General features: G+C 49.2%; 1 pseudogene and 1 gene segment (V, D, J or C); both read left to right on the forward strand.

Moving 5' to 3' along the window:
- The first annotated feature begins 448 nt into the window (after nt 1-448).
- LOC101622467 lies at nt 449-5,407 on the forward strand (annotated as a pseudogene).
- Nucleotides 5,408-10,622: 5,215 nt separating this feature from the next.
- LOC101622709 lies at nt 10,623-11,939 on the forward strand. The segment is given in 3 exon segments: nt 10,623-10,672; nt 10,746-11,052; nt 11,856-11,939. Coding segments are annotated over 3 exon segments (441 nt in total).
- Nucleotides 11,940-13,204: the final 1,265 nt, after the last annotated feature.

Here is a 13,204-nt window from a genome sequence, read left to right on the forward strand (position 1 = left end):
CCTACACCACGCTGTGCACACCTTCCCACAGGTGAGATGCTGGCACAGCTTCCAGACCCTCATGTTTGGAGACCACACACTGTTCTCTAACCCCCACTCATGCCACAGTGCACATGGATCTTGTTTCCCACAGACAACCTTACCGTGCTCTTGTGAGCATAAGCATCTGGGCCCGAGTCACATCAAATAACAGGTGCTCAGTGATCATCCAGCTCTGTCACCTGATAAGCTACCTGCTTATAATGTTGTTATGACCACACATTCCTAGGACACTCCCTGGGCTCCTCTGTGCCCAGATTCCAGGCAGAGCCTGCTATATGGCAGGACACATGCAAATAGAGTCATCCCCTGCTGGTGAAAGCAGCCCAGCCCGGCCCTGCAGCTTGACAGAGGAGCCCAGCCTGGGATCCAGGGTCCACTCGGGTCAAGACGGACACAGACACTCACCATGGAACTTGGGCTGAGCTGGATGCTCCTCCTGGTTATTCTAGGGTGTCAGTAATGGGAAGCAGGAGACCCTGAGGAGGGGACAGAAGGAGGGAAGCAGTGGCTGAGAGCCAGTGTCCAGATGGGCTGTGTCTGTTTGCAGGTGTCCAGTGTAAGGAGCAGCTGGTGGAGTCTGGGGAAGACTTGGTGCAGTCTGGGGGAGGGGTCTCAGACTCTCCTGTGCAGCTTTGGGTTAACTTTCAGCCACTACTACATGAACTGGGTCCGCCAGGCCCCAGGGAAGGGGCTGCAGTGGGCTGCATGGATTAATCCTAATGGTGGTAGCACATACTATGTGGAAGCTGTGAAGGGCTAATTCACCATCTCCAGAGAATGGCAAGAACTCACTGTATGTGCAGATGAACAGCCTGAGGGCTTGGGACATGGCCATGTATTACCTTTTGAGAGACACAGTGAGGTGAGAGTGTGGCCCAGACACTGACCCTGCAGGGACAGGGAGACTGAGCTGGGGGTGCCCAGGACCAGCAGGGGGCACTGGGACCACAGGATGAGATCAGGACTCAGGGATCAGGGACACCAGGGAGATGGGATGTCCTCACTGACATTTTACCAGTTTACTTATGAGAAATGAGGATACAAGTGTATACGCAGATCTGAGTGGGGGAAACAATAAATGTTGACAATTTGAAATGTGGTTTTCTACAAAACTACACCAGACATACATATAGTGACAATAGATGTGGGAAAATGTTAGGGAAATTCCAACACCCCAACATGACGAAATAGCTGCTAATAGGGCAGCAATAAAAACAAACTCCTTCACTTTGGTAGCTGAAACCTGGAAACACCAACATCTAGAATCGCTGAATTGTGCCAAACCAGAATGCACCCCCTTCCCCCAACTAGTCAGGAAGGAGCTTTTCCCTTTATATGAAAATTAAACTTTCATTTTCAAAATTGTGTTGAATATGAGCTAATGCTCAAGTAAAGAAGAAAACACAGACTGGACAGAGATGTAAAACTGACTGTTCACAGGCCTCATGAACGTCTACCTAAGAAGATGCACAAAATACCTCACTGTAGTGATAAGCACTTAGCACAAGGTTAATTCACAAGGTGAATATTCAAAAGTCAATTACTTCTCTTTTATACATTCAGTAGAAAAGTTAACATGAGGTTTATATGCAAACTACATGAAATAAAACAGTTTACATTAGGAAGTGCAAAATGAAATACAAAGTATAAATCTAACAGCACTGTGTAAGGTCTATGTGAAGAAAGTGGGGAAACTCTGAAACTGAGATGGAAGTAAAACGACATGTGAGAACGGGATCCCGAAGTCGAGGATGAGAGGCCCAGTCCTGTGCACGTGCTGCTTCCCGCAAGCACCTTAGATGGAGTGCAGCGATCCCAGGTACAGGCTGGTGCCGGTGGAGCTAGACAGCCAATTCTCAGTCCTACAGGAACAACGGACTTGCACACACTGAAAATGTCAACATAGGCAGACCAGCAAATGTCAGAAATCAAATCAATATTACTCACAGACATATATATAAAATACAAAAGAATTAAACCCTGATAGCTAACACAGGAGGAACTGTTATATCATTGAGTGGGCGCATGACCTTGATGTGGTGCAACAATGATTACCCAATTCAAGTAATAATTGTTTTCTAGACTTGTTACATAAAACTATAAAGTCTGTAAAGCAGACGACATGAAAATAGGATAGACAGTAGACTTAGAGATGAAAGTCAATCAAGTAGGATGCATGTGAGATATGTAATTATCAAACATAAAGAAATGAAAACTTACAAGAAAGCAACCAACATAGGCACCTGTGCCAAGTTCCCGAACATTCCTCCCCCTCCCACAGGGGTGTGACCTGCCCTCCCCACACTGACCCTGTCTCTGACCTCTCAGTGGCCTCTGGGGTCACCCCATATCTGCTCTCCATGGGCAGAATCACTTCTCATGTCACCTGTGTGTCCTCCCTGTCCCCAGCAGGACCTGGCCGTGTGGCCGTGGACGTCCTGTCGGGGTCCTGACCTCAGGGAAAGCTTCCGTCTCTCCATCAGGGAGAAGCTGCTGTGGGGCTCAGGGTCTCGCCCTGTGGGGTGAGAGGCTCCGGCCCCATTCCTGGAAGACTTTATCATGAATGGACGTGGCCCTGGGTAGTGGCTTCCTCTCAGCTGTTGGTCTCACATGGACCTTGTCTTTCCCTGTTGGGGTGGTGAGTTATGGGGACCGACATGACCATGTTCATCCATCCTGTGTCCCTGAAAATATTGCACCTGCTGCTGCTGTTGGGTCCCTGAACTTGTCGTTCATGTAGTTTGCTAAGGTTTGTGGTGTCTCTGTACCTGTGGCTGTCGGGATGTTGTCTACAGTTTCTCCTGTGTGACATCCTGTCTGCATCAGGGACAGGGTCACACTAGCTACAGGTCTGTCCTGAAGCCACTCACCTGGGCTCCTGGGATGATGACAGGGTGGGCTTCTTACTCTGTGGGGTTTGGTGGATATGGGGCAGCCGCAAGGCCGGGGTTTCACTTTTCTGGAAGGTTTTGTTCACTCTTCAAAATTCTCACCTAAATTCTGCTGTTCTGGTTTCCCAATGCTCCTTGCTGAGTCCCAGAAGCGGCATGATTCTGAGGTTTTATCAGTTTCTTTCACGTTTCTATTTGTTGGCAAACACACTCGCAGAACAATAGTAGCAGATTTATCACCACTGCTCACTGGAATGCCCTTTGTGCTTCTGTTCATTTAGTTCTACAGAATTTTTATAATTTCCTTCCCCCTACTGGCTTTAGGATGTATTTTCTCCTGTTTTAATTGCTTCATGAGTCATGCAGTTTATTTCTGTGACTCTTTCTTATACCATCGTGCATCTACACTGCTCTTGCCTCTTGGTGCAGTTCAGGGGCCTAGTGACTGGTAGGTCATGACGCTATTTTGTCTCAGGCTCAAATAAAATGTTTTGTTTCATTTCCTACCAGCAAACACCAGTCAGTAGTGCTTGTTACATCCATACATGTCACTCTTCTCAGGATTTCCATCTTTCACTAATTTCCACTTTGATGTAATTGTGATCACAGATGATTATAAATATATCAGTATACAACTGCCTCCACATACTAACATTTTTGTATTACTTTTAGGGCTGAAACATGTTTATATCTTTGTATCTGCCCACAGCTCACAGGTTCAAATGTACTAATGTGTCCTTCACACCCTGCAATGAGAGGGCCCAGTCCCTGCCCCACGCCTACCAGCCATGGGCTCCTCCTTCCACCCACCCTGTGCAATCTGGTGGTCTCTGACCTGTAGCCAATGTTTAGAGAAAGATATTAACATAGCTTGCTTTTCACTGATCTTGGGTGTGTGTCTCCATCTTCCAGCACATGTAGAGGCTGTCAGCATCTGTGTTTCTCCTTTGACTTAGACCTGTATCCTCATTCTCTACAGTCCTGACCATGTGGCTGCAAAAGGCAGGTTCAACATTTGCCTCTGGTCAGATTACTGAGTTCTGTGATTCACCCCTGGAATAGATGGTGGTTCCTAATTAAGCTGCATAAACACAGCTGCAAACAATGCAGGACAAAGAGAAGGTACAACACACCCAGACCAGCCTCCATGGGAATTTGTGGACTGGGTCAAGGCAAAGGAAGGAAAATAGATGTAGAAACTGGGGTTACATCAAACAAAAATCTCTATACAGCGAGGAAATGAATACTTACTAAAAAGACCTCCAGGAATGGGAGAAGGTATGTGCACATAACACATCTGAAAACAGACCGAGATTAAAACACGTGGCTAACTCGACAGGACCTGTCTGCCCTGGTTGACGTTGTCCATGGGTGAGCACAGTAAGGCCAACAAACAAGCCAGCAGAGCTCAGAGCACTCTGTCCTGCAAACAGCTGCAGCCCACTACCTTGTTTTTATCAGAAACTGCAAGAAGTCCCAGTTCCTGGGGAAACATACACCCCACCCCCAATCGGGTACATTTCCTGTTTTTTCCCTGTACCTACAAGGGATATCAAACTCTATATAGACCCAAGGGTGGTCCTAGCAAACAGACTCTGGACTCCAGACCCCAGACTCCTGTTTCAACTTCTTGTGGCTCCAAGTTTCCTACATTCAGACAAACATAGCAGTCCCTTCATGGGATAGCGAGAACAAAAACATACAAAGAATTCAGGTGAGAAGAAGACCCCACAGTGCATTCTTGAGCACAAAACCTGGGCCCGTATCACATCAAATCACAGGTGCTAAGTGATCACCAGCTCTGTCCTTAAAAGGGACCTGCTTATCAGGAGATATGATCTTAAATCACAGGAAACTCCCTGGGCTCCTCTGTCCCCAGACTCCAGAGCCTGCTATACAGGGCCGTGCCCTGCTGGTGAAAACAACCCAACCCAGCCCTGCAGCTCTGCACAGGGGCCCAACCGGCATCCAGGGGCCACTCAGGTCAGAACTGATGCAGACACTTGCTATGGAATATTGCAGTTCACTTTGGCTTTTCTAGGGTGTCATTCCTGGGGAGCAGGAGACTCTGAGGAGGGGAGGGGACAGGATAGCAGATATGGTGGCTGAAAGCCAATGTCCTGACAGGTTGTGTCTGTGTTTGCAGGTGTCCAGTGTGGGGAGAAGCTGGTGAAGTCTGGGGGAGACTTGGTGCAGCCCGGGGTTCTCTCAGACTCTCCTGTGCAACCTCAGGGTTCACCTTCAGTAGCTCTAGGATGCACTATGTTCATCAGGCCCCAGGGAAGGGGCTTCAGTGGGTCGCAGTTATTTGGTATGAGGGAAGTGAGAAATACTATGCAGACTCCATGAAGGGCCTACTCACCATCCCCAGAGACAACGGCAAGAACTCGCTGTATCTGCAGATGAACAGCCTGAGGCCCGAGGACACAGCCATATATTACTGTGTGAGAGACACAGTGAGGGGAGCGGTGTGAGCCCAGACACAAACCCTGCAGCGACAGGACTGGGTGGGTCCACTGGGGGGTCAAGACCACGGGGGCCTAGAGACAGCAGGAGGCTCAGGAGGCTCAGAGCACAGAGCATAACCCAGGAGCAGATGCAGGGTGGGGGTTAGTGGCTTCCTGTCTGGGGCTCCTTTTGCAAGGACTCAGCTCCCCCAGGGACCACTGCTTCCCTGTAGGGGCTCCCACCATCCATATTCCTGGGGAGCCCACAGGAAGGAGGTAACACTGTTCTCAGATGAGAACTCCCCAGGGAAAGACCCTTCCCCTGTTCCCAGTTTCTTCACCAGGCTCCCAAATAGTGTGAGTGAGTGTGATGGGTGTCAATGTGATTGTGAGTGTCTGCTCATTCAGCTTTGATCCTCACCTTGTGGGATACACCATTCTTGTTTCTAAATTTGGAACCGCTATTGGATATTAAAATTGAAATTATCTCCTTTTCTTTTCTGACCTGACGCTGACTCCTACTTCCCAGTTTCATTGACACATATCAGTTTTCATTCCTCCACTTCCAATTAACTGATTTGCAATCACATGTATACCATGACTTGGGGGAACCAGCTCACCCCATCTGCAGCCCAGGGCCCCTGTGTGACACAAGCTATGCAACGTCCATCGTCTGACAGATTCCGGGTGGATCGGGATAAGCTCTGAAAAATCAGACTGTCCACTGCTAACTTATGTTATGACCTCCCTTTTTTGTATAAACATAATATCAAAATATTCTGAGCAACATTCAGTTTATAACTGGATTGTCTTAGTCACACAGGCAGCTGCTGGTTCAGGCAAGGTGAGAAATTCCTCTGTCTCCTGAGACAAAAGCCAAGCCCCAGGAGAGATAAGACTCCAGGGCATAAAAAACTCCTGGGAAGCTTTCTTGGTTTCTTTGAATAAAAATAAACTTCAGATAAGGCTCCCAAGGCATAAGGACTCATGGACAAATTTTAACCTTGACTACACAGGTATTGTTTGATATACAACTGTACAACTTTCTCTTAATTTACTCCTTTTTAAAACAAGCACTAACTGCTCTCTGCTAGCCTTAAATTAGCCACTAGCTTTTCTTTAGACAACACTGCTAACACAATTTATTCCTACCCCACGATCCCTAACAACCTTTTGCTAACAAGCTCACCCTTTCCCAGACCCCTCTTCCTTTGAGTGATAACTAGACAGCTGTATACATGATAACTATCACAAAACGTATCATCTATTATACCATAAATTGTTAAGAATGCTTTTCCCCCTTGTCCTTGAGAATGTTTTATGGAGATATCTCATTAACTCACCCTATGCATTATTACAATGAACTACTTGCTACACAGTATAAACAAAGGCCTGCTAAGGGATAGCAGGAAGACTTGCACCCTATCCTGACTCCCGTAACTTCCTCGCGCCCCTCTCCTGTCTCCCCTTTTGGAATCTCTGCTCGCCGACGCCTTCCCATCTTAGGGTCCTGCCTGTACTGCCTCCAGACACCTGAAAAGTTGGAGCTAGTCTCCGACACCTGTGTGTGTCTGGTCCGTGGCCCAGGTCTCTCCTGCTGGGGCAGCCATGATGGTCCCTGGACGGTGCAAGCCTGGTCACGCCCGTCATAGAGCTGACACTTTTGCTGGTCACTTTCTTCAGGCCAGAGACTCCTCCCGGTGTCCATCAGGTGGTTGATTCGCCCTGTTGCTTTCCACTTCCTGGTCAGGTGCAGCCCCAGGACAGGGCACCTACATGCCCCCCCACCATCCCCGGCTGCCCCTGTCGCCGTTGCCCCTGCTCCCGTCCCCTGCCTGCACCTCACGTCATCAGAATCTGGTCAGGGTGTTTCCTGGGAAATTTCATTTCACAGTTGAGTGGAACCATCTGGCAAATGCCCATCACATGATGACTTCACTCTCATCACCCCACATTCCTGCAGGGGAGGGTCAGATGGATGCAGACAGCACAGAGTGGACAGAATGATGTTGTATTACCAGGGAGAGTGTAAATTTGATATTGAAAGATCGTTCTGGTAACACAGGGGAAAACAAATGATGTTAAAAATTGAAATAAACATTACAAAAGTTGATATAGAAGAAATAAGGAATGCGTGCAATTTGATAAAAATCAGACACTGACAGGACATGAACTTCACATCAGGACAGGTCCTTCCCATCCCCTCCCTGCTGCAACCCCACTTAGCAGCAGTGACGTCAGCATCTCCCCATGACACAGGCTGGAGGGTTGCTCTGTGCTGGGGGGTCATCCCCACCCAGAATCTAGGTGTGATGTGTGTTAATTCTGAGGTTACATGGGATGTTGCGTAATTATTTGGCGCTTTAAATGGAATCAATGGTCTGGACCAGCTGTGAACCTCTTTACAATGACTGAAGTGGTTGGAGGAGGTGATGGAACAGTGGGCCCCCCGTCCTGTGGCCCTGACGGGGGACCAGAAGGCAAGGGCCCCGTGACCACGTTCCTGCCCCCAGCAGGGCCTGTTCCATGAGACAGGTGTGAGGCCCAGAGTTCTGAGGATGAGGGACCCTTGTCAGCCCCCAGTGGACAGGGATGGCTCACACTGCACCCTTCAGCGCTGAGCACCCCTGGGCTGGGCTCCAGGGTCTCAGCTCACAAGGTCAGGCATTGGAGCCTATGGGGCCAGATCAGAGAGGATAAGTTGGTGGGGCTAATCCTCACCTACTGGGGTATCCAGTTGAGGTACTCAGGCCACACCCGAGTGTGGGGGTGAGTGCAGGCAACTGATGTTCTTCCTGTCACCAGGTGTATGTCCCAGAGGCCTCTGTGGAGCTCTAGCCCAGACTGCTGACACTCCCAACCCTGACCCCCAGCCTGTTCCGTCTCCCGGCTCTATCCCCTCTGGTTGTATTGACTCTGGATCTTCCAGTGTCCTGGGAAGAGCAGGGGGCTGGATGTGGTCACTACAGTGGTCACCCTGGAGCACAAACAGCATCTCCTATGCCAGGCCTCTCTTCATATCTGCTGCACAACTCTCACCAGCTCTCCCTGACCCCAAGGACATGGCCATGTGTGACTGTGGGGGACAATGTGGGGGAGAGAGCATGGCCAGACACTGACCATGTATGGACAGAGGGGCTGGGACACCCAGGACCAGCAGGGGACGCTGGGATCACACTGTGAGATCAGGACTCAGGGCTCAGGGACACCAGGGAGCTGGAATTTCCTCACTGACATTTTCAGAGTATTTTATGCAAAAGTGAGAGACACTGAGTGTGTGAGCAGGTCTGATGGGGGACAGTGAGTGGTGACTGTCTTGCAAACGGTTTTCTCCAAAACAGGCTAAGACAACATTAGAGTGACTGTACAAAAAAATGACATGATAAATTACTCAGTAATTGAAAACAAACATGAAGTTCTTCACTTTGGTGTATGAAACACACAAAACACTAATATGGAGAATCTTCCTGAATGTTGACAAATAGAACATCCCCACTGAAGCAGAAGGAACTTTGTATCATTTTGTCCTTAATAATCAGAACTGTCTGATGATGAGCTAAGGAATTAAAACAACTAAGGAAAGAGAACAGACTGGGACACAGAAATAAAACTGAGTTTGTCCACTGCTGACATGACAATCTACATAGAAAAATGCATGAAAATCAATAAAACTGCACTGCAATAATGATAACACATAAAATTAGCAAGAAGTCAATCAATCCAATGAAAACTTTGCCAAGACCCTTAACTCACCTTTCTTAACACTCGACACGGGGGTGTGACCTGCCCTCCCCACACTGACACCTTTTCTGACCCTCACTGGCCTCCCAGGGTGTCTGTGTCACCCCACATCTGCTCTACACTGGCAGTGTCACTTCTCATGTTAACTGTGGGTCCATCCCGACTCCCAGCAGGACCTGGGAGAAGCTTCTGTCTCCCCAAGGAGAAGCTGATGCTGTGTGGGGTTCTGGCTCTTCATCCTGTGGGGTGTGAGACTCCAGCCCCGTCCCTGTGGGACGTTATCATAAGTGGACATGGCACTAGGCAGTGGCCTCCTCTCAGCTGTTGGTCTCACCATGGATCTTGCCTTTCCTGCTGGGGTGGTGACTTATGGTGACCGACATGACCGTGTTCACTGCCTTCACCACCCTGTGTCCTGGAACAGCACTGGGTCCTGATACGGGTCCTCTGGTGTGTTGTTACTCTGTTTGCTAAGAACTTGTAGAGAATTTTTCCAACCATGTTTATCAAGAAATTGTTGTGTAGCTTTCTCTTTACTGTCATGTCTTTGTCTGGATGCAGGGTCAGAATCGTACTGGCCTCATGAAACATGCTTGGCGATTCTCTCTTCACCAGTTGCTAGAAGAGACAAAAGGGCAATGGTCTCCTTTTGAGGGGTCCCTAGATTAACTAGAACACCTGCAGGTCCTGTGCTTAGTTCGTGCCAGAGACTGTGATTGTCTTCAAAGTCCTTGTCATTGTTCTGCTAGAGTTTAGGTCCCTAATCTAATTCTTTCTCATTCAGCCGTGGACGATTATGTGCTCAGGTGATCTCCATTTCTCCAGCTGACACAATCTGTTTGCTCCATACACCACAGCAATCTTGTGTGATGCTCTGTATTTCAAGGTGTGTTGTACCCTCTCCTTGATCATGTCTGATACTATTTAGTAAGGTTTGCTCCATTTTTTTGTAAGTTAAGCATATAGAACTTGTCTATTTTGTTTTCTTTTTCAAATATCAGCTTTTGGTATCACTTCTCATTTGAACTGTGTGATGCAGGGATACAGGGTCACTGACTCAGCCAAGGATGTTGTGCAGTCGTCTACTAGTCCCTGTCTGAGTTCTTCACCCTCGTGCACAATTGCAAGACTATTTGGGCTCAGGAAACAACAGCAAAGGCTTTTATTTAACAAATTCCCAGGACAGGGAGTCTGCACACAGAGGTGGGTTCTGGATTCTGAGTGTCCTGTGGCTACACTGGGGTCCTGCTGTGGCCTGAGAGCCACAATGGCCTGGGAGGTGTCCTGCTGGATAGGGTCGGGCCTGGCCCGGGAGGACCAGGTGAAAGCATAGTCAGCGCCCTCTTCCCAGGGAGCCCGACCAAACCTGGCCTCACTCTCTCTTATAGCAGGTGCCACTCACATGCAAATGTCCCCAGGACTTCAGACTTACAAAAGCAGGCCTCACTCACAGGCAGGCACACCTGGCTGTGTCTGGATACAAGGACCTCTCTGCGGGAAGATGGGCCCCTGGTGGTTCTTCCTCTTTCTGGCAGCTGCTCCCAGGGGTGCGTGTCTCAGGAGGCAGCTGCGGCCGCTGGCCTGTGTCCACTCTCGCCTCACCGCTGCCTCTCTCTGTCACAAGTGTCCAGTCCCAGGAACAGCTGCAGGAGTCAGGGCCTGGGCTGGTGACGCCCTCGCAGACCCTCTCCCTCATCTGTTCTGTGTCCGGCTTCTCTCTGACCAGCTATGCTGTGAGCTGGGCCCGCCAGGCGCCTGGAAAGGGGCTGGAGTGGGTTGGGCTTGGAAGCACCAACTATAACCCGGCTCTCAAGTCGCGGCTCAGAATCGCCAAGGACAACTCCAAGAGCGAGGTTTACTTAGCACTGAGTGACTCCAGATCTGAGGACACGGCCATGTACTACTGTGCACGACTCACAGTGAGAGGAAAGGCGGGGGGAGCCAGACACAAAACCTGCAGGGACAGGGGGGCTGGGGATGCCCAGGACCAGCAGGGGGCGCTGGGACCACAGTGTGAGATCAGGACTCAGGGCTCAGGGACACCAGGGAGCTGGAATTTCCTCAGCGATACTTTTAAGAGTATTTTGTGCAACATGAGACACTGAGTGTATGAGCAGATCTGATGGGGGACTGGGGGGGGGTGAGGGGGCAGGGAGAGTGAGAGGTACCCGTCTGGTATATGGCTTCCGCAAAACAAGTTGAGACAAAAGTTAGACTGACTCTATCAGTAGATACAAAATTATTATAGGAAAAAAATTGCATGACAAAATGGTTCAATAAAGTAAGAACAAACACAAAATCCTTCATTTTGCTGTATGAAAATATGGAGAATCTTATAATGTTGACAAAACAGAAGTTGCCCATGAAATCATAAGGAACTTTGTATCATTTTGACTTTTACCCTCAGAACCATCTGATAATGTGTTAAGGAATTGAAACAACAAAGAAAAGAGAACAGACAGGGGCAGGGGAATAAAATTGACTTTGTCCACACCTGGCATGACAATCTACATGGAAAATGCATTAAGATCAACAAAATCTTGAACTGTAAAAATGACATGTAAAATTAGAGGAAGTAAATCAACCTGATTAAACCATTGCTAAGACACTTAAGTGACACTTCATCACACTCGACACAGGGTGTGATCTGCTCTCCCTACACTGACCCCATCTCTGACCTCTCACTGGCTTTCTGGGGTCTCTGCGTCACCTCACATCTTCTCTCCACCGGCAGCGTCACTCTCATGTCACCTGTGGGTCCTCCCTGTCCCCAGCAGGACCTGGCCATGTGGCCGTGGACGTCCTGTCGGGGTCCTGACCTCACGGAAATCTTGCGTCTCCCCTTCAGGGAGAAGCCGCTGTGGGGCTCAGGGTCTCGCCCTGTGGGGTGTGAGGCTCCAGCTCCGTCCCTGTGGGACTTTGCCATGAGTGGACGTGGACCTGGGCAGTGGCCTCCTCTCAGCTGTTGGTCTCCCATGGACCTTGCCTTTCCCTGCTGGGGTAGTGAGTTAAGGGGCCCGACGTGTCCATGTTCACCACCCCGTGTCCCTGGAATCGCCCCCAGGTCCTGATGCAGGTCTTCTGGTGTGCTGTTGATTCTGTTTGCTGAAAGTGTGTGAGGATTTCTGCTTCTCTGTTTAGCAGGATGCTGCTCTGGGATTTCTCCCTGTGTGTGACATCGGTGTCTGTGTCCTTTCAGGACCCTGCTGGCCTCAGTCAGTTCTTGGCTGTGCAACCTCCTCCTGGCCCTGGGAGAGAGCTGGACGGCACTAGTGGCCTGCAGGGCTGAGTGGGCTCGCTGGGAAGATCAGCAGGCCGTGTGCACTGTATTTTGCAGCTCTGATGACCTCAGTACGCTCATTAGTAATCGTTCTGTTCAGAAATTCTATTTCTTACTATTCCATGTTGGATACTCAGATGATTCTACCATTTTGTCCATTTCTTGAGAATTTCCCAACATTTTGGTGCACACATTCATGGATTCTCATGATCTTTGGTATATTGAGGTGATTCGTGTAACTTTCAGCCTTTTCTGACTCTATTCATTAGCATTTTTTACCATTTTTTTTAAAGATTTATTTATGCATACAGAACTGGGGTACAAGCCTGAGGTGCAGGGACAGTGAGAGGATTCACAAAGTCAGAGTGGGGAGCAGAATGGGCAGATCGACGAAGTACACTGCCTAGCGGAGCTGCGAGACAGGAGATCCTGGTCTGCCGCACCCTGTGGTCACCCCCAGGGCAGGGTTTGGACGCGTTGAAGCGGCCAGGGCCACCTTGCAGTGCTGCGCCTTAACCGCTGCCCACCAGGGGGCGCCCAATTTCCCCCACTTGTTCAGTGTCAGATTTTGGTGACTTGTTTAGTTTTCAGTTACCAACTGTATTTGTGTTGCTCATTTGAAATGTCTTTCCACGGGGCTTTCTTTACTTTTATTCCAACTTTTATTATTTCCTTCCTTCTACTGACTTTTCATTTCTTCGCTATTTATTGGTTACCTCAGCCGTGACGACAATGATTACTTGAGCCCTTACTGCTGGTGGGTGGTCCCCAGATCTGCCCTCCCTGGGGTGTCGTGGGCCACA

Source organism: Condylura cristata, unplaced genomic scaffold, assembly GCF_000260355.1.
Source record: "Condylura cristata isolate star-nosed mole 26May11 unplaced genomic scaffold, ConCri1.0 scaffold00095, whole genome shotgun sequence".
Taxonomy (NCBI): domain Eukaryota; kingdom Metazoa; phylum Chordata; class Mammalia; order Eulipotyphla; family Talpidae; genus Condylura; species Condylura cristata.